General features: G+C 37.4%; 2 protein-coding genes across 11 annotated transcripts in view; one reads left to right on the top strand and one right to left on the bottom strand.

The window, feature by feature from the left end:
- The window catches only part of cenpp (centromere protein P), a 343,661-nt gene that overhangs the window by 115,442 nt on the left and 204,577 nt on the right, over window positions 1-23,642 (top strand). The window lies entirely within an intron of this gene.
- On the bottom strand, window positions 31-23,642 carry ogna (osteoglycin, paralog a). The gene is made up of 6 exons (XM_069937262.1): window positions 23,420-23,642; window positions 12,170-12,293; window positions 10,883-11,041; window positions 9,748-9,950; window positions 8,341-8,436; window positions 31-2,460 (listed from the first exon to the last, which is right to left on the bottom strand). Exons 1-6 carry the CDS (start codon window positions 23,582-23,584, stop codon window positions 2,275-2,277), a joined length of 933 nt encoding a protein of 310 aa, XP_069793363.1. The 5' UTR covers window positions 23,585-23,642; the 3' UTR covers window positions 31-2,274.

Below are 23,642 nucleotides of genomic sequence, written 5' to 3'. Positions count from 1 at the left end.
TAGGACAAAATAATTTAACAATCTGTTGTAAAATATTTTATTAATTTTTTTATCATTTTACAAATCTTTTGCGTTGGAACTTGAAAACTTGTGTGAGCAACACAAAGCAGAATTCAGATAAAGGACTGATGAATAAATAGAAACTGGACTGAATCATACTGACAGTGGCCAGCAGTCCCTTACTCAGATGCAAGTTCTATTGTTCTGCAAATAGACTCTTAGCTTGGTACTTGCTGAGTGGAAGATACCACCACATCTGTCAATTCTCTGTTGTTGCAATCCAATAATGTAATAGGGATATAGGGAATGGAAGATGGGGGTTGGAGGTCTCATATTCATCCCATCACAGTACCACTTTCTTGCACTCATCCCAAATCACAGTCTTGTTTGGCCCCTCAGCATTATGCGGTGGAATCTGCCTTTCTGATCCGACCTTTGCCAAGCAACATTTTTGGTGAGGATTCTTAATCTGGCATATGTGGAAGATATTTTTTAAATATTATTGCATGTATAAGTGATTTGAATGACATTCATGGTTTTTAATTTACCAATTTAAAAAATTTATTTCAATACTTGAATTTTAACCTGTTCAATCAAGAAAATAGCTGTACAGATTTTGATACAATTTGGTACAGTGCCTCAGGCCAATGTACTATGAACATTTTGCTGTGCTTTGCTGCTCAACTCTTTGGTTCTGTGTTAGTCAGATTGGCCCTTTGCATCTCGCCTAAGTGTGGGTAGGTCCTGGCACAATGTGCTCTATGATTCTTCCAACAACTTCCCCAACTACAGGTTGTTATTTTGCTCCCTTCCAAATTCCATGGGCTATTGTGTATTGACTTTGAAATTATATGTAGTGTTCTCTTTTATTAGCATAATGCATTCCTTGAGACAATTCCAGGCTTTTTGCTGGAATCTGAAGCACAAGAAAAATTGCAAACAGAAATATGCATAGATGTGGCAAAATTCTTCTGTGTGCTCTATGTCCATAAATATTTACTGCAATTATATTTCAAATTAGTTTAGAAAAACTGCAGATTCTGGAATTTTGAGTGAACAAAGAGAACAAAAAAGCAAGTTGAAATCAATGGTTCAGAGAGCATCCATGTATAGAAATTGTCAGTCAATGTTTTGGGACCTGTCATTGAGGTTAAAGTAAGATGGGGCAATTTCAAGTATATAAAACAGGGAAAAAAACAGTGGGACATGGACTAGGTAGGGCCAAGAGATGGCAAGGTATTAAACAGAAGAAGGTGGGAGAGGTGAGAGAGGTAAAAGGAAGAGTGCACTAGAAGGGGAAGGGAAATGGGTGAGAGAGAAAAGCAACAACATGAATAGTTAAAGAAAATATAGAAATAGTGGAACCAGATTGAGGTGGATGGGGGTTACTGAATACAGGAAAATTAATTGATCATGTCAATGGATTTAAGGCTGTCTTGAAGAAATGTGATGTTGTTTCTAAATTGGATTCCCTCTTTCTCAATCCTCTTGGTGTAGTTGCCTTACTTTCTGAAAATATTAAATCAAATATCTGTAAGAAGGTTCATCTCAACTGCTTTGAGTTTTTTCCCACCATTCTGCAGTGAGTAAATTATATTTGTGCTGAATTAAAAGTATTAATTGTAGCTTTTTTCAGCGTACAATCTCCAAGTTGTAGTTCCTATGTATTATACTGTATAATATTTATGATTTAGGAGGTTACAGTTATATAATCCATTAGAAAATGAGTGGGTCTGTTGAAACAACGATAGATTTAATGGTTTTTTATTTTTGCAACTGTATGATTGCTTCTTTTTCTCCATTTATTTATATGTACAAAGCTTCTTTGTTTTTGGTAGATTCTCTTATTTTTGAATAAATAGAATCTGGTTAGGTGGCCTCATGTTTATAAGTGGTGTGCAGCTGCATTTTTATGAAACAGTTCCATGAAGAACTGTATGTGGATTGGATGTTATCTTGATTGACTGAAAGACAATGTATTTGAGAAATTAAAGGTCAAACAGTAATATGTGTAACTTTAATCAAATGTAAATAGGGTATAAAAGCTTACAGTTGTATTTTTTTTGCAGTAAATGAATTATGATGTTTTTAATGATGTGAAATAAAACTTGTGTATTCTATTGAGAAAAAACAGAATTTTGTTAAATATAAGGATGTTGGTATGATGTGAGTATACTATAGAGTTCACGGGTACAATGCAATAACCATGAATTTACCCTGATATTCTTCTATAAGCATTAAGTCATTTCTGATTAATGGTTTTCATTTTTAAGATTAATGTACTCTCCCAAAATACGGCCTCCCAATAGGCAGTCTTTTCAAGCAAATATAGCTATTGGGGTATTCTGCCAAATTGATAGGATTTTCTTCAAGCCGTATCTCAGTCAGTTGTTCACGGAGGTAACTGGCATCCAGGGGTTTGCAAAATGTACTATCCGTAATAGAAGATATATTGTTATGCTGTAAGATAAAAATAAAATGTTACTGAAAATATTAAATTTCTGATTTGACTTGATTTAAAACTTTTATGCTGCTTGAGAAATATTGAAGTCTTGATAAATGAATTTGTCATTTGCTCCCTATATCTATATCATAAATGCTCATATTTTTTTTAGATATTGATTGCAGATACCTCTGAATATATTTTCAAATACAGGTCATTCAGAATCTGGATATTACAAGCATTAACAATTGTCAACACCATATACTCCTGTGACTCCTTGCACATGTCCTAGATTTTGGATCTGATGTAAGCTATGAGAATGTGAACAGCATATTTCTGTTTCGTACATCAATGATGATGCATTTATTGATTGAAGAGCCATTTTTATTTGGATAAATGCCTATCCAAACAGCATTCCACAATCCACATTGAGGTTTGAACTTTACCACTACTGACCGAGTTTGGCAACTGGAGCTGGAACTGGATGAGCTGCGGGTTATTCAGGAGGCCGAGGCAGTCATAGAGAGGAATTACAGAGAGGTAGTCACCCCAAATGGGCAGGATGCAGATAGATGGGTAGGTAAAAGGAAGGGACCAGGCTTTTTGCTGGAATCTGAAGCACAAGAAAAATTGCAAACAAATATGCATAGATGTGGCAAAATTCTTCTGTGTGCTCTATGTCCATAAATATTTACTGCAATTATAAAAGGAAGGGACCAGTAATGTAGAGTACCCCTGTGGATGTTCCCACTGCTGCTGGGGACAATCTACCAGGGATGAGTCGAGGCGGTCAAATTTCTGGCACAGAAATTGACTCCTCGGCTCAGAAGGGAAGGGCTGAGAAGAGGAGAGCATTAGTAATAGGGGTCTCGTTGGTTAGGGGGGGGCAGACAGGACATTTTCTGGAATGGATAGAGACTCATGGATGATATGTTGCCTCCCAGGTGCCAGGGTCAGGGATGTCTCAAATCGTCTCAGCAGCATTCTGGAAGGGGAGGGAGAGCAGCCGGATGTCATGGTCCTCGTGGGGATCGATGACATCGATAGAGACGAGGTCCTCAAGAGGGAATATAGGGAGTTAGGTGGAAAGTTAAAAGACAGGACCTCGAAGGTGGTAATCTCTGGATTGCTGCCTGTGCCACATTCTGGACCGGGTACAAATAGTAAGTTATGGCAGATGAATGCGTGACTAAAGAGTTGGTGTAGGGGGCAGGGCTTCAGATTCCTACATCATTGGGATCGCTTCTGGGGAAGGTCACACTTCTATAACAAGGTTGGGCTACACCTAAACTGGAAGGGGACCAATATCCTGGCAGGAGGGTTTGCTATAGCCATTGAGGAGGGTTTAAACTAGCTTTTTAGGAGGAGGGAAATCAAAATAAGAGCAAAGAGAATAGGATAGCAGTGAGACAGGGAATTACAACAGAGGTAGAAATTAATAGTAAAGAGATGATCAATAATGACATAAAGGAAAGGCAGATGAGCAGACAGGAAAAAGAGCTGTTCAACAGGAATACAGCACAAACGACATTGATAACAGGCTTATGGGCACTATACTTAAATGCACGTAACATCAGAAACAAAGTAGATGACCTGGTTGCTCAGATTCAACTAAAAAGGTATGATATTGTGGCCATTACTGAAACATGGCTCAATGAGGCATGCGATTGGGAGCTCAAAATCCAAGGATACATAGTCTATAGGAAAGGTAGGCGGGAGAGTAGAGGTGGAGGGGTGGCTCTGATGTTAAGTAATGACATTAAATCAATAGAAAGAAGGGACATGGGGTCTAAAGTGGTGGAATCAGTATGGGTTGAATTAAGAAATACCAAGGAAGGGTAAAAAGATCATATTAACAATTGAATACAGGACCCCCCCCCCCCCCCCCAAACAGCAATCAGGAAGTGGACTATGAGATTCAGACAGAAATATAAAGGGCATGTCACAAAGATAATATCAAAATAATTATGGGATATTATAACATGGCGGTATTGGGAAGGAATTACTGGATCACAGGAGAGTGAGTTTGTAGAAAACCTAAGAGATGGATTTTTTGAAAAGCTTGTTGAGAAGCCCACCAGGAGATCAGCCATTCTTGATTGGATCATGTGCAATTAACCTGAGGTCGTTAGGGAGTTAAATATCTTAGAACCTCTAGGAAGCAGTGACTATTACATGGTTGAATTCAATTTCAAATTTGAAGGTAAAAATGTTATTGGATATATCAATTTTTCAGTGGAATAAAGGAAATGATGGTGGTATGAGAAAGTAACTGGCTCATCGACTGGAAAAGCAAAGGAAAGATGGTACCAATGTGGCTAACAAAAGAAGTGAAGGCTAAGATAAAAGCAAAGGGGAGGGCATACAAGGAAGCTAAAATTAGTGGGAAATCAGAAGACTGGGATTCCTTTAAAAGCTTGCAGAAAGAAATAAAGAAAGTCATAAGGAAAGAAAAGATGAGTTATGAAAGGAGATTGGCAAACAATATAAAAAAGGATACTAAGAGTTTTTTTAAATATATAAAGACACATGTTGACACAGGACTGATAGAAAATGATGCTGGGGAAATTATAATGAGTTATAAAGAAATGGCAGAAGAATTAAATCAATATTTTATGTCAGTATTCACTGTGGAAGACATTAATAATATCCCTCACAGACGGAGGCTTCAGGGAGTAGAGTTGGATACAGATTACTAGAGAAATTGTGCAAGGTAAATTGAATGGATTAAAGATAGATAAATCTCCGGGACCGGACGAGGTACACCCGTGGGTTTTGAAAGAGATGGCTTTGGAGATTGTGGATCTATTGGTGACAATCTTCTAGAAATCAATAGTCTCGGGCATGATTCCAGGGGATTGGAAGGTTGCAAATGTTGTTCTGCTGTACAAGAAAGTTGGGAAACAGAAAAAAGGAAACTATAGACCTATAAGTCTGGCGTTAGTGGTTGGGAAGATATTAAAGTCAATTGTCAAGGATGAAGTTATGAAATACCTTGAAATGCATGACAGGATAGGTCCTAGTCAGCATGGTTTTTTAAAGGGTAGATCTTGCCTGACCAACCTATTAAAATTTTTTGAAGAAATCACAAGTAGGATAGACAAAGGGGAGGCTATGGATGTAATATATTTGGAGTTTCAAAAGGCTTTCGATAAGGTGCCGCATGTTAGGCTGCTAAATTAGATGGGGGCCCATGTAATTACAGGGATGCTATTAGACTGGATAGAAAATTGGTTGATAGGGAGGAAGCAAAGTGTTGAAATTAAGGGATCCCGTTCAGGATGGCTCCCCGTAACAAGTGGTGTTCTGCAAGGTCGACCTTGGGGCTGTTGCTGTTTACAATTTATATTAATGATTTGGATTGTGGAATGAATGGTTTTGTGGTCAATACTAAGATAGGTGGTGGAGCAGGAAGTGTTGAAGAAACTGTAAAATTGCAGAGGGATATAGACAGTTTGAGAGACTGGGCAAAAATATGGTAGATGAAGTACAATGTTCTACATTTTGGCAGTGGAAATAAACAGACAGAGTACCATTTGGATGGGGAGAAAATTCAATCCTTGGAGGTGCAAAGAGGAATAGTGTATAAGAGTAGAGGTGTTAATGAGACTCTATGGGGCACTGGTGAGATCCCATTTGGAGTACTGTGTAGAGTTTTGGGTCCCCTATCTTAGAAAGGATGTGATGTTGTTGGAGAGGGTGCAGAGGAGATTTACTACGATGATTCTTGGAATGCAGAAGCTAACGTATGAGGAGTGTTCAGCAGCTCTTGGGTTGTATTCATTGGAAGATAGGAGAATGAGGGGGATCTCATAGAGACATTTCGAATGTTGAAAGGTTTTGACAGAGTGAATGTGGTTAAGATGTTTCCCTTGATGGGTGAATCGAGGACAAGGGGTAATAGTCTTAAAATTAGGTTCTCCAATTAAAACAGAAAGGAGGAAGAACTTTTTTAGTCAGAGAGTCGAGGATCTATGGAACTCACTGTCGCACAAAGCAGTGGAGGCCAGATCACTGGGAATATTTAAACAGGAAATGGATAAGTATCTCATTAGTAAGGGTATCAAAAAATATGGAGAAAAGACTGGAAATTGGAACTAGGTGTGAGCAAAGTTTAGCTTAGTGTCGAGTCATGGAACAGACTCGATGGGCCTGCTTCTGCTTCTTTATCTTGTAATTTGTTGAACATTTCATTTTTAAGAAGAAATGCTAACAACTTTTATCTTTATCCAAATATCCTGCTATTTCTCTTTATGACAACAATGATTCCAATTTGTGCAGAATGAATTTTGTTTCCTCCTGATGATAATAGATACATGGAGACTTGTGTTAAGATGAATATTTATCCCCGAATACAATATCTTTTTCAATCTATACCAAGTGTAATACCAAAGAAAATTTTTTAAGGAATTAAATAAAGTAATTCAGTTTAATTTACATGAATTAGGTGGTCTACAATTACCACATTTTCAAAAAGCAGCGCAATTGAAATTTATTAATAGGTTATTTGATATTGAGCAACCACCTAGATGGGCAAAAATTGAGTTGGATCAGATTGTTCAAGATAATATTAGTCATTTTATTTATAGATGGAATCCTTTATTGTTACAAACGTATAGATTACCTGTGTTGTGACATATAATGAATATTTGGTACAAACGAAATCAATCTATAGGTTCTAAAGGAAAAATATCTATAAAATCACCGATATATCAAAATAAATTAATTCCTTTTTCTTTATATAATCCTTATTTGAAAGATTGAGAAATGAAAGGAATAGGTATGATACAGGATTGTTTTGAGGCAGGAAGATTTTATATATTTAATAGATTACGAGAGAAGTTTGGTATTTCGCCAAATTCTTTATTTGTTTATTATCAAGTTTGGAATTTTTACAAACAAATTTTGGATGGGATTTGGTTTTGCCAGGTCAAACGAATTGCAGATAAATGTGAAAAGGAGTTTATTTCAGATATGTATGGGTTGTTACACGAAAAAATGAAGGAGAAATGGGAGAAAGATTTAGATATTGTTTTGTCTTGGGAAGAATGATCAAATATATGTACTGATAGTGTTACAAAATTACTTAATGTAAGGTATAATATGGTCAATTATAATTTTGTACATCAATTATATTTAATTCCTGAGAAATTGAAGAAATATGGATTTAGTTTGTCTGATTTGTGTTTTAGATGTGGGGAACAGATAGGTACTTTTAAGTGGAAAAGTTAAATCTTTTTGGGAAAAAGTTGTAAAGTTTTTGAGAGATTTGTTCAAAATTGATTTGCAATTGGATCCAATGATATGTTTATTGGGTTATATGAATGTATTAAATGCAAGGTTACAGATGAATAAACCATATTTAGCTTTTGTACGATTAGGGATAGCTGTAGCGAGAAAATGTATAGCTGTTACATGGAAAAATGATGTAGAATTGAGTATACAAAGATGGCATAATGAATTACAATCATGTCCATATTTGGAAAAAAATAACCTATAATTTGCAAAATAATTATTCTTTTTTTGTTAAAATGTGGAGTCTATATTTTGAATAGATTGGCTATAGATCTTAAGTAAATGATTTGTACAGAGTTAGCACACCAAACAATTAGTATTTAATGGCAGTTTATTTTTGTGTGTTTATGGCTGGGGGGGGGAAATAGTTTAGTTTAGTTTAATTTAGTTAAGGGAGGGGAAAGGGTATTTTGTATTTTATTTTGTTTTTTTTTGTATTTTATGTTTAATTTTATGAAACTTTTAAATAAAATTTTCCAAAGAACAGAATTTCATGTATGTTTCAGTCTAAATATATATTTAATGTACATATTTATTATACATATTACGTGACAATAATAGATTTTTTACCTTTACCTTTAAACATTTGATAATTGTCTAACCTGTAAATGAAGTACGCGAATGCTTTGAGGCAAGTTAGCAGGTACTTTGTTCAGGTGGTTGTATCCAAGGTAAAGAAATTGCAGATTTGCCAAGTTCTGCAAAATAAAATCAGCAATATAAGATTTGTTTGAAAGCTGTTGAGCGAAATATCATTTGCAATCAGCATAGTCCTCAGTTTTCAACTAAATTTCATAATCTTGGAAACTATTGAGGTTGTTTTTGGGAAGGCTGGACTGACAAATGCAAAGATTTGGACAGTTTTGATTGTATTTGCTAGAACTTAGGGAGAAAAAGAAAAGACACCTCATTGAAACTTTTAAGATCCTGATGGGAGAGGGTAGGTGAAGTGCAGGAAAGTTGTTCCCAATGGTGGGCAAGCAGAACTAGGGATTAAAATATAAAGAGTAAGAGACAAAAGTCAACAGACACTGTGATTTAAAGTAAAAAAAAATGCTGGAGAAACTCGGTATTAATTATACATTAATATTCATATTAATTAATTTATTCTTATACATTTAAAGTATAAAGATTCTGAGAAGCCTATTTAAAACTGAGAGGAAGAGACATTTCTTTACACATACAGTGATGGATGTGGAATTATGTATCAATTTGAGGCCAAATCATTAAATAAACTCAAGCAAGGGTTAGATGAGTTAATGCTAGGTCCCACATGATGTAGAATTCTTTGGTGTGGATATAAAAGAATAAAAGCAGGCCAATGTACTTTCATCCACTGGATAATTGTGCAGTGGCTTTGGAAAATTCAAGTATGGGTTGGATGGATGAGTACAAATGTCTGAAAATATCAAGGAATATGGGATAAAAGTTTGATTATGGGCCAGAATTGATTAGAATGGAAGGCTGAGCTCAAACAGTTGAATGGCATGCTCTTGGTCCTAATTTCTGTTTTTCAAACAATTTTATAGCTGTTTAGTTAAATGTGGGTTTATATATGCTTCACATTATAGGTGTTTACATTTTGTCTACTTGACATACTATTAGCCTTATACTTGCTCCTACAGGGTGTAGGATTTTTTAATGTGAGTAGATAAGGATAAAATGAGGCCAATGCACTTTCATCCACTGGACATTAGTGCAATGACTTTGGAAAATGATGCTGTGGGCAGTTACGTCAAAAGGTGCAAATAAGGAGGATGAAGGATATCTTTCTCACAATCATATGGAATTTTCAACACAGTGTCAAAGATGGAGCCACGATAAGATGCTCACAGACATTTCACTATCTTGATTCAAATAACATTTGCCTTTGTGGAGAGATTTCCTTTTTGTGCTTGTTAGCTCGATGACGTGTGTATTCAAAAAAATGTTCAGCAACTGGAAAACAAACCCAAAGTGAACTTAAAACAATGAGCCCTGATATTCAAAAGTATATCCTTAAAAGTTACCTTAAAAGCATTACGTTTTATTCCATTGCTTTTGATGCGGTTATGTTGTGCATTCAGTATTACAAGTTTTGCTGGTAAAGCAGGCAGACGAATCAATCTGTTTTCAGAAAGTGACAAATGTTCCAGTTGTGGAAGTTGTGAGAAGGCTTTATCTTCTATTTCCGTAATTTGATTTCCAGTCAAGTCAATTCTTCGTAGAGTTGCTTTATTGAACATTTTTAAAAAAGATAGAAGTATGACTTGTATATCAATATTGCAATTTATTTGGTTAGAATAGTTTTCACAAGTACAAGGTTCTTGTACACCCATGCACATGATCAAACCTGTGCCCAAGGCACCACTGCACACATTCCCCACACACGGGAATGGACACAACATGCACATGAAGCACACACAACACATGCAACACATACAAGTAACACAACCACACACAAAGCACACATGCACATAACACACAATACATGCACACACAACATACATGCAACACAAAACACACAAGCATCACACACGATTCACACATGCAACAAGCACGTGCTCAACACACACCAAGTACAACTCACATGCACACATAACTCACGTGCACAACTCATGTGCAACACATATACAACACATAGAATATGCACATGCAACACATGCAATGCAGCACACATGCAATACACAACACACAATACACACAACTCACACATAGCAAATGCAACACACATCAGAGGCGTAACATGCAACATACACACAAATGCGCCAAACTCATGCAGCATGTGACAAGCACACACCTGACATACCCATATACATAACATGTGTGCACAACACATATGTGCAACACACAAGCGCAACATAACACACACATTACACATGCCACACAACATATATGCAACACACAAGTGCAACACATGCATGCAACACAAACATGTGCAACATGCGCACAACACATACTCACACAATATACATGCCACACTTGCAATGCAACACATGTATTGCAAAATACAACACGAAACACACAACACAATTTACATATGTGCAACGCACACTCCTCCATTGTTGTCTATTATTTTTATGTCAAAAATGTTAATTAAATGTATTTATCTCTTGATTGTGTTATTTTTGTTATGCTTTCAAATGAAATCTTAAATGTACTCACGGAAATCAGCAAAATCTTTCACAGTGACCTTTTTAATTAAGTTGAACCTTGCATAAAGGTATGATGTTTCTTTTGGCAAAATTGGAATTTCTTCAGTCTCAGTCTCATCACAGTATACAGAACCAGTCAGGCAAACACATAGAAGGCAAGTTGGCATGTCTGAAATACAGTTTTTGAATTATGTCTTCAATGGCTTTTTATTATTCATTCTCATTAATAACCTCCTTGATACCTTAGCTACAAAATCTATATCTGCTTCTAGATTCTCAAAAATTTGTCTGTCATTAGTTACTTCAGCCTGAACCCCCAACTTGTTTATCAGAAAAGCAAACAATGGAAGAATAGTATGTCGAGAAACTAACCTGTATTGAGAATTTGTGTACCTTTAAATGTCAGTATCAGTATTTTTTTAAATACAAAATATATATAGTTTTTAATCATCCACTGAAAATAAATCATGCCTTTCAAAAGATTATGGTTTCAGTTTGAGTTGAGATGATTCTAAATGTGAAATTATGGTCTTACTCATGATTCTCTATTCTTATGACATTTTGAGTGGTAGTTATCCAATTTGACTTGTTGATGGGATAGGCAGTCATATTGGAGCTTCCAAGTTTCAAATTATTTGCATTATTAATTCAAAATCAGCAAAACAAATTTACTGGTCAGTGTGTATTTCTGTGGCTACACACTTAAATTAAAGCAATAGTCATACTATTAATCTGAGTGGCTGGCTTACTTAAATGGTTTTCATGAAGAGATCATTATGTTGACCCACTGTATTGGTCCAGTTGTTGTCATTTAAAGTTAAATATACTGCAGCTTTCATTCATTTCACTACTAAGGTCAAGCAATTGAGTTTAACACTTCTCAAAAAACAATCAAGACAAAATGTAATGTCATATAAAACCCTAAGGGACACATTTATTCAGCCAGTTATTGGAATTAGAATAAAAACAATCTAATTTCAAATGTACTTTTGGCTTAACAAAGAGTTATAAACATTGTTTTGCATTTGTTCAGATAGAATTAAACAATATAATAAAAATTATTTTTGAGATACATCCATTCAAAATTTTAAACCTAGCATATTTTATTGGGTCATTATTTTATGAAAGGAATGGGAGGAAATATATCTTGTGTTCATTATTTGCTGTTGCAATAAATTGAAAGTTTTAAAGGCTCATTTGTTTTCCACCATTAGCTTTTGAAGGAAACAGTGATACTGTAACATTTAAATGTAAAAGATATTTGAAGAATTGGAAGAGAAAATAAATTGGTGCTTACCGGCCGGACCAGCAAGTGAATTATTTGATTCTGGATCCTTTGTTGGGGTCCTAACAAAACGTGAAACTTTTCGTTGATGTCCTTTGTCAATATCATCATGCCTTGGGAAGGGGATTTCATTTAGCTTCCAACAAAAAAAAGTCAAATTTGTAGTTTGGATTTACTCTAGTATCACCAAAACCAACAACAAATTGCATGCAGATGACACCCAACTCACAAATAAAAGTGAACATAAGACTGGGTACATCCAGCATTTGGCTAGATTTTTCTGAAGCACCGATGCAGAAGGAAAAGACATCAGTGGCCTTGATTATATCTATGAGTCCTTGACTTACCAATTTGCATTGTTGGGCACTCATTCTACATCATTAACTCTTCATTCTCATTTTCTTTTTGATTATAAAATCCTTAATGTAACATAATTCTATATGATATAACACTCTTTTAAAAAATCCTTGGCTTTGAATAATATTCTGGCTTTCATAACTTGTGCAACGTGATTTAAATTAGGCCATAAATCATCCCTAAATTCTCTATTAATTGTATTCTCTTGTTCACTATGCATCATATATACAGTAGATCACAAAGAACATTATCCAATTGATGTTGCTTAATTTGTATATCCTTTTGGGACTAAACAATATAAAAGTGAAGATAAGTTGCCACACTTCAGCTGAAGAATAATCTCAAATACTATGGAATACATACACACATACAGCACGGTAACAGGGCCTTTTGACCCTCAGGCCCTGTGCTGCCCAATTATACCCAATTTACTAAGAATGACAGGGCATGATTTTAGAGGTAGAAAGCACTTTTTTTTTGCAGAAAGAGTGGTAGAAATCTGGAATTCTGTTCCTCTCAAAAGCTATTGAATCAAGTGGAGTTTTCAAGAGAGATATTGATAGATTTTAGTTTGGTAGAGGTATTAAAAGTAAGATCAGTCTTGATCCAATAGAACATCTACATATTTAAGTTTTTAACAGCATCTAGATCAATTGGGAAGGTGGGCCAAGGAATTTAATTCTGACAAGTGTGAGGGTTGTACTTTGGTAAGCCAAAAGGTAGGATTAGTAAGGATCTGAGAGAGCGTTGAATAGAGGAATATAGGATATAGGTTGCTTGAAAGTGACAACTCTTGTGGATAGGTTAGTGAAGAAGGTATTTGGCACATTTGCTTTCATTGTGTGGGCTATTGAGCTTGCAAGGTAGGACTTCATGATTCAGTCGTACTTGGCATTGGGGAGATCACACTTGGAATTTTGTGCAATTCTGGTTGACTGGGTATAAGAGGATATCAATGAGTTGGAAGGAGAGCAGAGGACATCACCACTATGTTGCTAGCACTATAGGGCTTGAAATATTGCGAGAGGTTAAATAGGCTTGATGTTTATTCACTGGAGTATAGGATGCTGACAGATGACTTTATTGAGGTTTATGAAATCACTCGGGCCATAGATAAAGTGAATATTCGCAGTCTTTTTACCAAGGTAGATAATTCTCAAACTTGAGGGCATAGGGAGTACAAGACTATATATTTAGTCCTCCAATATACTTCTTGTACATCCAGAATTGTATGGTCAAATGCAACTCCAACTATAAATTTGCAGATGAAACCACCATCATCGACAGGATCTCTAACATGATGAAGAGTACAGATGAGAGATAGAGGGACTGTTCGCAAGATCAAACGCTCGGTTGTCAATTGATGGAGGAAGAGCAAAGCTCACTCCCATTCCACATCATTGGTGCTGAGGTGATGATAGGAGAAAGATTTAAATTCTTTAGAGTAAATGTCTCCAGTGACCTATTCTGATCCACCCACATTGATATAATGACCCAAAAGGTTCATCAGTGCTTCGACTTTCTCAGAAGCCTGAGGAAATTTGGCATGTTACCATCATCGTTAAACAACTTCTACACCTGCATTATTGAAAGCATCCTCTTAGGCAGCATCACAGTGTGGCATGGGAAACTGCGAGTGTAGGGAATGTAGCTCCCTCTATCCTCCATCAATAATTCTCACTGCTTTGGTAAAGCACATCAAGAAAATTCATATCTGAGATCATGTACCATCAGATTCAACCCACTTTCTTGCTGTTATCTGACTCCTAAGTATGCCTCCAAATAATAAAATTGTTACTTTTGCTGATCTACCGTATATTTCAGTGTATAAGTTGAGTCATGAAACCCTAAATAAATTCTCAAAAAGGGATGGGGGGGTTGACAAATATGCCGGATATACTTTTGAGACCTTAAATTCACCAGGAAAAAAAATCAGATTGATGTCAATTTGGTATATAAGTTGATGCTGGAAGCATCTCCCCGGTGTCATCGCTCCCCAACACCTCCCCATTGCTGGGCGTCGCCAAAACCGCTCCTACCTGAGGTAAGGTAGGCTAAGGTTCCTGCTCTCTCCCGTGCTTCATCTCCATGGACCGTCACCGTTGCTGCCTAATAGGCCACGGTTTCTGCTCCTGCCTGGAGCACGACATTGCTGCTCCAGCTCTGTGGGCTGTCACTGTTGCTATCTGGTAAGCTGAGGGGTTTTTTTACTTAATTTACAGCGATTGGGATATTTTTTAAAATTTTGGATTGTTCTTGGGAGACCCAGACACCCTGAAAAATGGGAGTCAACATATGCCGGATATACCATAAAACCCTTAAAATTAGGCTGAAAAATGAGGGTTGACATACGCTGGTTGACTTGTACACCAAAATATATGATGCCTCTCTGTAACAATGAACTTTTGTACTTTGTCGTACTTATTGTACCATGTTTGAGATGCCTACTTATCTGTTCATAAAACAAACTCTTTCACTGCATTTTCAATATACTGTATATGACAATACATTTGAACACGGAATTAAGATTATAGGAGAGAGATTTAAGAGAAACCGGGGAGGTAACCTTTTCACTCAGAGAGTCTGTGCCTGGATTGAGCTGTCAAAAGAAACTGTAGAAGTGTTTGACATTCAAAAGCCATTTGGATTGATCAACAGGCAGGAAATATTTTGAAGGATGTGAACCAAATAAAGGCAAGTGGTTCTTTTCCAGAATGCCAGCATTGCATATTTGGGCTGAAGGGCTGTTCTATAACAATGGAGTAGTCTGGTTGGGCTGAATGGGCATCTGCTCTTTCAAGAATTTTGATAGCTTTGGGTAAACAAGGAGCAAGAAGATCATCTGCAATCTTTTTTAATGTTCTGAGAATTGTCATGTTAAACTTCCTCAGTACTTTGCACACATGGAGTCCTTGAGCATTTATTCTTACCTGGTCATATGCTGATCTACTCTTGTCAGTTCTACCGATTGGACAATTCTGTTGATTTCTGTATTACAACATTTCAGTTTCAATTTATTCCGACTAAGCATTAATCTTACAGCAAACTTGCCAATTAGTTTCTTCTTCCCTGCAAATAGTTTCAGACTTAGCTTATAACATCTTTAGTGACCTACTCCAAGTCATCTTTTATATAATCCCAGCCATGTTGTCTTGTCCACCATGGTCTCTACTGAAAATGCTAGTTTGGATTTGGTAGATATTACACTTGCCACATCTGTACTACCTTTTGCAACTCCATTAAACAATGAAACCTGCTTTCTTCTACACCTTTACTAACTCCTCTCCCTATCTTACTCCATTCATTATGGAATTTTTACTCAAGGCTTTTATCATTGTCTCCATTGCATTCTGAAACTTCTTCCCTTCATCCTATCACTTTACTGGTACTGTGTTTAAAATGCTACCAACACTTACTTTTGTTAATTTATTTTGTTCTTGTGGAGTTACACTATTAGTGAAACATCGAGCAGGCCGATGACATCATGGGGCGGGACTTCCGCATCTTGGAGAGAGAGGCTCAGGACTAGCAGGGAAAAGCCTGCACATGTAGATATTCATTAAGTGTATGGTAAAATAAAACAAGCTACGAACGCGACTCCAGGCTCAAGATCATTTTTATAACAAGCATGTCTGAACCCAACATGACATGGTGTCATAAGTGGAGCTTTGAGCCACAGAGAGAAGGACAGGCTGTGAAAGAATAAAAGTAAAAGAGGTGAGTTAAGATGGAGGACGCGGGCCTGGGAATGGCAGCTCCTCCAATGGCGACTTTCAAGTAAAACCTCCAGAACCCTTCGACTTCTCAAAGCCATAGGAGTGGGAGAAGTAGATAAGAAGATTCGAGCACTCAGACTGGGAAGTAATTTAAATAATTCCTCTGAAGCTAACCAGGTGAATACGCTGATATACTGCATGGATGACAAGGCTGACGACATTCTACGAGGCCTAGACTTAACAGTCGTGCAGCGGCTGCAGTACGGAGAGGGTTCGATTATTATTTCATGCCTAGAAAGAACATAATTTACGAATGGGTGAAATTTAACAACCAAGTGCAGCAGCCTGCAGAAACAGAAGGCGCGTTCAGCCTTGTATGCACTGACAGAGAACTGCGAATATGGGGATCTTCACAACAAACTTTTACATGATAGACTAGTAGTGGGTCTAAGAGATTCATCACTGTCAGAGAGGATGCAACTCGACAAGGACCTCACCCTCATGAAAGCAGTCATAATGGCTAGACAGTCAGAGGCAATGAAGCAGCAGCATATGTGAGAAATGTGCACAAGCAAACTAGCAGTAGATGCAGTGCAACTTAAGAGAGGAAGACAGCAGAAGTTTAAAGGCAAAGGGCAAACAAAAGGACAACAAAAAGTTAAAACAATGACACAGAGCAAAGTAGAGCGCAAGACATGCCCCAAGTGCAGAAAACTACCGTTCCACCCAGCATTTCAATGCCCAGCCAGGAGTGCAGAATGCCACAACTGCGGCAAACGAGGACACTATGGAAAAGTCTGTAGGTCAACCCACATGGTGATTGAGGTAGCGGAGGACATGGAAAGATTGTTCCTTGGAGAAATAGCATCAGGTGAGGAGCCTAGATCGCCAACATTAATGTAGGAGGCAGTAAAGTGACCTTCAAAATCGACACGGGGCCGATGTTACAGCCATTCCCGAGCAGGTATTCAAAAGAATTATATCCGGAGGCAACAAGCTAGAAAAAAACACAGAAGCCACTCTACATTCTGAGGGGAGTGAAATTGATGGTCCTGGGATCAGCAAAAGAAATGCTCTCATATAGAGAGAGGAGCACCACTGAAGAAGTGTACATGGTGAGAGACTTTCAAGCAGCACTATTGAGCAGACCAGCTTCATCGAGTCTCTAGCTAATGGCCAGATTGGACATCCTAGACCAGGAGACAGTCAGGAAGGCATACCCCAAACTTTGCAATGAACTCGGGCTAGTACAGAAGCCATACATTATTAAACTGAAGCCTGATGTGAAACCATTTTCACTGAAAGTACTTTAGTGGACTTGAATGGATCAGTGTGCAGAGAAAAGTTTATACTTCCTTCGGTGGATCAAACCCTAGGCATGCTCACTGGTGCACAGTATTTTACTAAGTTGGACGTGAACATGGGATTTTGGCAAATTCCTTTGTCCAAAGAATCAGCTCTCTACATTGACATTTATCACACTCTTCAGTCATTACTTTTTCAACTGCCTACCATTTGGTATCTCCTCTGCCCCTGAACACTTCCAGAACAGAATGGTGACTGAGGTTAGCGCAGGCCTGGAAGGAGTTGTCTGCCACATGGACAATATCCTCGTTTGGGAGAACCGCGAAGGACCAACACAACGTGAGGGTCCATGCAGTCCTAAAATGAGCAGAAAAGGTAGGGGTTACTCTCAACATGGTGAAGTGTGAGTTTAGAAGGAGGCAGGTGAAATTTCTGGGGTAAATCATCTCAGCAGACGGCATGAGACCAGACCCAGACAAGACGAGAGTTGTGCAGGACGTGAAAGGAGATGACAAACATTAGTGAGCTCAGAAGTTTCCTGTGATTGGTGAACCAGCTAAGGAAGTTCATACTAAACCTGGCTGAAAAGGACAAACCACTGAGAGACCTGTTGTCCAAGAAAAACCAGTGGAGTTTAGGGACATGAGCAACAGAGGGCATTTAGTAACCTCAAGTGAGAGCTATCATCCACACCGGTACTTCAGTTGTATGATCCAAATAGGCAACTGAGAATATCAGCCGACGCTTCATCATATGGACTGGGAGCAGTGTTACTACAGAAGGATGGAGACAAATGGTCACCAGTTGCTTATGTTTCATGATCGCTAACAGAAACAGAGCAACGGTACAAGCAGCTGGAAAAAGGGGCATTGGCACTGATTTGGAGAGATTCAATGATTTTATTTTGGGACCACAGTTCAAGTTGGTGATGGAACACAAACCACTTGTGAATCTGCTAGGTGGGCAAGCACTGGATTCGCCGCCACCACGGATACAGAGGTTCAGTATGAGGTTGATGAGATACTCATACACGATCTCACACACCTGGGAAAAACCTCACAACTGCGGGTAGACTCTCTCGCTCCTCACTACAAAATGGAACCACGAGTGCTGACAAAGACCTCATGGAGGACACCAATATTTAGGTAGAGACGGTGATGGAAAACCTCCCAACAAGCAACTGATACCTGACAGAGCTCCGAGAGCAACTATGCACTGACAGGGTGTGCGCGCAGGTCATGAAATATTGTATTGGAGGCTGACCAGACAGAAGCCACTTAAAAGGACCAGTCAAGCATTCATGGCAGGAGAGGGCCATTCTGAGTGTGCACAATGGACTACTCCTGCGTGGTATAAGATTAGTTATTCCGGCTAACATGCGGAACAAGGTACTCGAGAAAATACATGAGGGCTACCAAGGGGTTGTAAAGTGCCGGGAATGTGCCAATCAAAGTGTGGTGGCCAGCTCTGAATAATCAAATAAGTGAGATTTTCTTGAGGTGCAGAGAGTGCATCCAGGAGAGGACCGTAAGAGAACTGCTGATGCCGTTTAAATTCCCTGACAGGTCATGGCAAAAACTTGGCACAGACTTATTCACTCTTGGAGAGAACACATACTTATTAGTGGTGAACTATTTCTCTGGATTCATAGAAATAGCACAATTCAGCCTGACGTGAACTATTGATGTAATTGTTCATTTAAAATTGATGTTTGCATGGCATGGCGTTCTAGAGACATTAGTAAGTGACAATGGTTCACAATTCTCTGGACAAAACATGAAAGCCTTTGCAGCAGATTATGGGTTTGGGCATGTGACCAGTAGCCCTAAGTATTCACAAAGCAATGGCGAGTCAGATCGAGCAGTACAAACAGTGAAGAACCTGCTTAAGAAAGCAAAAGACCCTTACCATGCACTATTTGCGTACAGAGCCACACTGCTGGGCAATGGCGACAGACCAGCCAAATTGCTAATGGGACGTTGCCTTCACACAACTCTACCAACCCTTCCAGAGAGGTTGCAGCTGGAACTCCCAGACCTGCTGCAACTCCAGAACAAGGATAGGAAGAAGAGGTGTAAGAATGCAAAGTGGTATAACAAGAGACACAGAATGAGCGACGTGAAAAAGCTGGCACCAGAAGATGAGGTGTGAATCTCCGATGCAAGACAACAAGGTACAGTAACTTCTGTGCACTACAGTCCACGGGCAGACATGGTTAGCGGACTACAAGTGAGACGAAATCGCCAACATCTTGTTCCCATACAAGAATCTCCAGGTGAAAAGCAGCAAGAGCACAGGCCAGAAATGAACACTCCTTCAAAGGCAGGTCCAAAGATTCTGCTAACTGAAAAACATAGTTTGCCTGGCATAATAAGAACGAGGTCTGGTTGAGAAGTCAAGAGACCGCAAAGACTGAATCTATAGAGACGGTAAAGCACCCAGAGTCAGGAAAGATGTGTATTGTAAATGTTGCATGTGTATTTATATCAGAATGTGTAAAGGTAATTGTAGCGGGCCAAGCCAAAGAAAAGGGGGCTTTGAAAGCAGAGTAAGGGGGATGTGGTGTAACGCTATTGGTGGGACATCAAGGAGGCCAATGATGTCATGGGGCGGGACTTCCACATCTTAGAGAGAGAGAGGCTCAGGACTAGCAGGGAAAAGCCTACACATGTAGATATTCTCTAAGTGTATGGTAAAATAAAACAAGCTACGAACACAACTCCAGGGTCAAGGTCATTTTTATAATGAGCGTGTCTGAACCCAACATGACATTCTCATCTATAAATAATTTCCCCTCACCATTTCCTGACCATATTTTTATTAATCATTCATTATATTTAGAGTGCTTAGAAAATTGATATGAAAGTTTCCATATAGATTTCAGTCATTATTTTTTTGCTGATCAGCAGCTAAGGGTTGACACATGCCAAATACTTGATAGAAGCTTGCTGCTAAACTGAAGCACGTTTTATATATGAGTTTCCCGCCTTTCTGATGTGATTTACCATCAAATTCAGGCCAAAAGTGGATCTTTGGCATCTAATATTGATGATGTCATCAAGCAGGATGTGCAGTCAGATTGATGAATTCTGACAGACAGGAAACTGCTTTTTAAATATTTAGTATAATGTAGTGAAGATGGAGATACCCACATGGTATTAAGGCAGAAAATAAAATATTATAAACTTTAAAGTATTTTTAAAATCTAAAGAATTTTTGAAATGAAATGCTTATACTGCATTTGTAAAATTTGTGTTTCTAAATTAATGAGAATGTTTAATGGTGACTATGATACAGTGCACAATTGAAAATTAATTAAACAAGGTGAAATATTTATTGACGTCATGCTAAAAGTACTCCATCCAAAATTGCAGTGAGTGCCAAATCATTTAATGTGCATTAATTGGATCTGTGAAAGCTGACCATTCTAGATTTTTGCAGTTAGCTGTGTATAATCAGGAATCCAGGAAACCATTATACACAGCATATTATTAGAACATGTTAATTCCTGCCACAATGAAAAACTGAAATTAACAGAATAGATGCATTTAAAGGTTAGCTCGATAATTGTATGAGATGGAATAGAAGACACATTGATAGATTTAGCTAAAGTTGGAGGAGCCCGAGTGAAGCAGAAACAAGTGTAAATGATTTGATAAATTACATTTAGGGCTTTTAAGTAGTACATTTGACAAAAAGAAAAAAACAGCCCTTTTTTTTCCCCTACTTGTCAATACTCTTGAATTAACAATAAATTTCGATATGCAGGATTTACATCTCCATTCATTGTGCCTTAAGAATGCCACATGTAGCTTTTGGAATGCTTGTTGGTTTATGGGAATGCTCAGGTGTGAAGTTATTGAAAATGGCTGGAAGAATAAAAACAGGGGCACAATTAAGAGAAAATAAAATATACATTTTATATTTGTAATGTGTTAAAGAAAATGAAAATTTTATTTAAAAATAACTTAATTTAAGCTTGAACTCGTACATAATTGATAATGGCTGGATTCAAGCTAACTGACTCTTGGCAAAATTGTGGAACTGATAGGTGAGCCCCAAATTTCCATGTTCACTCCCATCAAATATAGAAGTTTGTCAAGCTGGAGTCAGATGGACTTCAGCATGGACTCACCACTGAGTATCATCCCCCAATATTGACATTCTCTGGAGTTTAGACATATGTGGTTCACATTATGACTGAGCAAAGGTAAGTGCGGTTAAGTGAGAATTTTTAAAAAAGCATGTTTTTAAAGTAACTTAATTTAACCTTTTATTTTTTTTACTGTCTCTGTCAAAGGTTAAATGTATTTGACAGTGGCTAGCTATTGGAGGCTATATAAATATTCTGCAAGATGGGGCCTCAGCAGTACATCACCCAAAGAAAACTTGTCCTCCAGAATTTTTATGAGCTCATGAGGGACTTCATGGATGCAGGTCATCAGCTCATTTGGTCCCAGCATCCAGAATATGTAAGTTTGGGTGAGCAGGCATCATGGGCAGTAAATCCTGGCAGTGAGCCAGGCCCAGCACAATCCAGCCCTCTATTACTAATTTCTATAGTTGTGCTTTCTTGAATGTGAAAATTGCTTGATATCTTAACTGATTTTTTTTTTTAAATAGAAAATTCTGGTTTGGTAGAATACTATTATAAATTGAGAAGCATTACTGAGCTGTATATAAAAAAAATGTGTAATGTAATTCTGAGATTGAAACATTAAGGAAAACAAATAATATAAATAATATTAGTTTCTAACTTGGATGCAGAATGAGATGATATGAAAAGGGAACAGACTTTAGTGAGTTTCCATCAAATCCAAGTGGTCATGAATTCAATCCGTCTCTTATTTTTGTGGAAAAGATGACTGCACCTGATTAAGCACTTGTACTTACTTTCTCTCTTTGGACATTATTGTGTGGAAGATCACTGATCTTGATGGAGATCATTACCGATGTTTCTGTTTCAAAAAGAGTTTCTCGCTAATAAGTACATTCTGGAGCTTGATCATTTTATCTTTTGTTCAGCATATGATATTCAAGCCATGTGTAGCACACTATCACTTCATTTGCAGACTGGCTACATCTGGTCAGACTGAATTCTGTTATTTGCAAGGAAGATCATTAAATAAAATATTAAAACAAATTCCTAATTGTTAGATTTCCTTTTTAACCACATTTCCAAATGTTTCTGAAAAAATTATAGATAATGTTTATAATCTGTCTAAACTTGCATTCTGATATTTTACTCTGCTCAGTTGTAATGCATCAGTTGGAAACTGATGCAAATTGGATTTGAGCAACAGCAAAACAAAATTAATTTTACTCGCACACTGATTCAGTCCAGAAAATTTCTTATTTTTTTAAATTCTTTTGAGCAAAGTATGATTCCAACAGCTTATACATATCAGAAATAACTTTTGTCCACATAGTGTGCAGAATACTTGACAGTTGCTGTGAACAATGCATTAAATATTGGAATGAGTTGATATAAATCTAATCCTAGGTCCTTAAGGATATGGTAGCTATCTGTTGATAACTAACTTTCGGAGTGTCGACATCAAAGTTTGTCTGTCAAATTAACATAAATACATAATGCTCAATAACTTCTAAGTGTTCTCCTCGTCACTTTTATTTAAAACTTGCTCCTGCTTGAGTGCAGCTGCACGTTTCATAACATTAAATAATTTAAAGCAATAGTATTTTAATTTTTCCATGCAAACTTTTGTTGCTGCTGTTGAGTTTTAATATCTGTGATGATAAAACAAAATCATTATTCCAGTCTGTTTATTAAACTACAAGATAGTAACATTCATTGTATCTTGTACATTTCAAATATGAGTTTCTTGATACAAATCCTGTAGCTCCCTAAAAATTAAAATATTACCTGTACTTGTTTTATTTCTTGTGGATGATCTTCATTTACAAATACTCCACCAAGAGATTCTGCTTCCAAATGGCGCACAAAAAAATCATCTTCCTTATTAGCTGGTGCTGTGAATACTAATTGTACAAACATTATCATAAAAAGTATAAGACACATAGAGTTCATTTTGAACCGAAAACCAAGAAAAATAAGTTCTGAAAAAAATTGAAAAGCTGAAATACTG

This window comes from Narcine bancroftii, chromosome 5 (genome assembly GCF_036971445.1).
Source record: "Narcine bancroftii isolate sNarBan1 chromosome 5, sNarBan1.hap1, whole genome shotgun sequence".
Lineage (NCBI taxonomy): Eukaryota > Metazoa > Chordata > Chondrichthyes > Torpediniformes > Narcinidae > Narcine > Narcine bancroftii.
The sequence above is the reverse complement of the archived record's forward strand: the minus strand, read 5'-3'. Positions and strand labels throughout refer to the sequence as shown.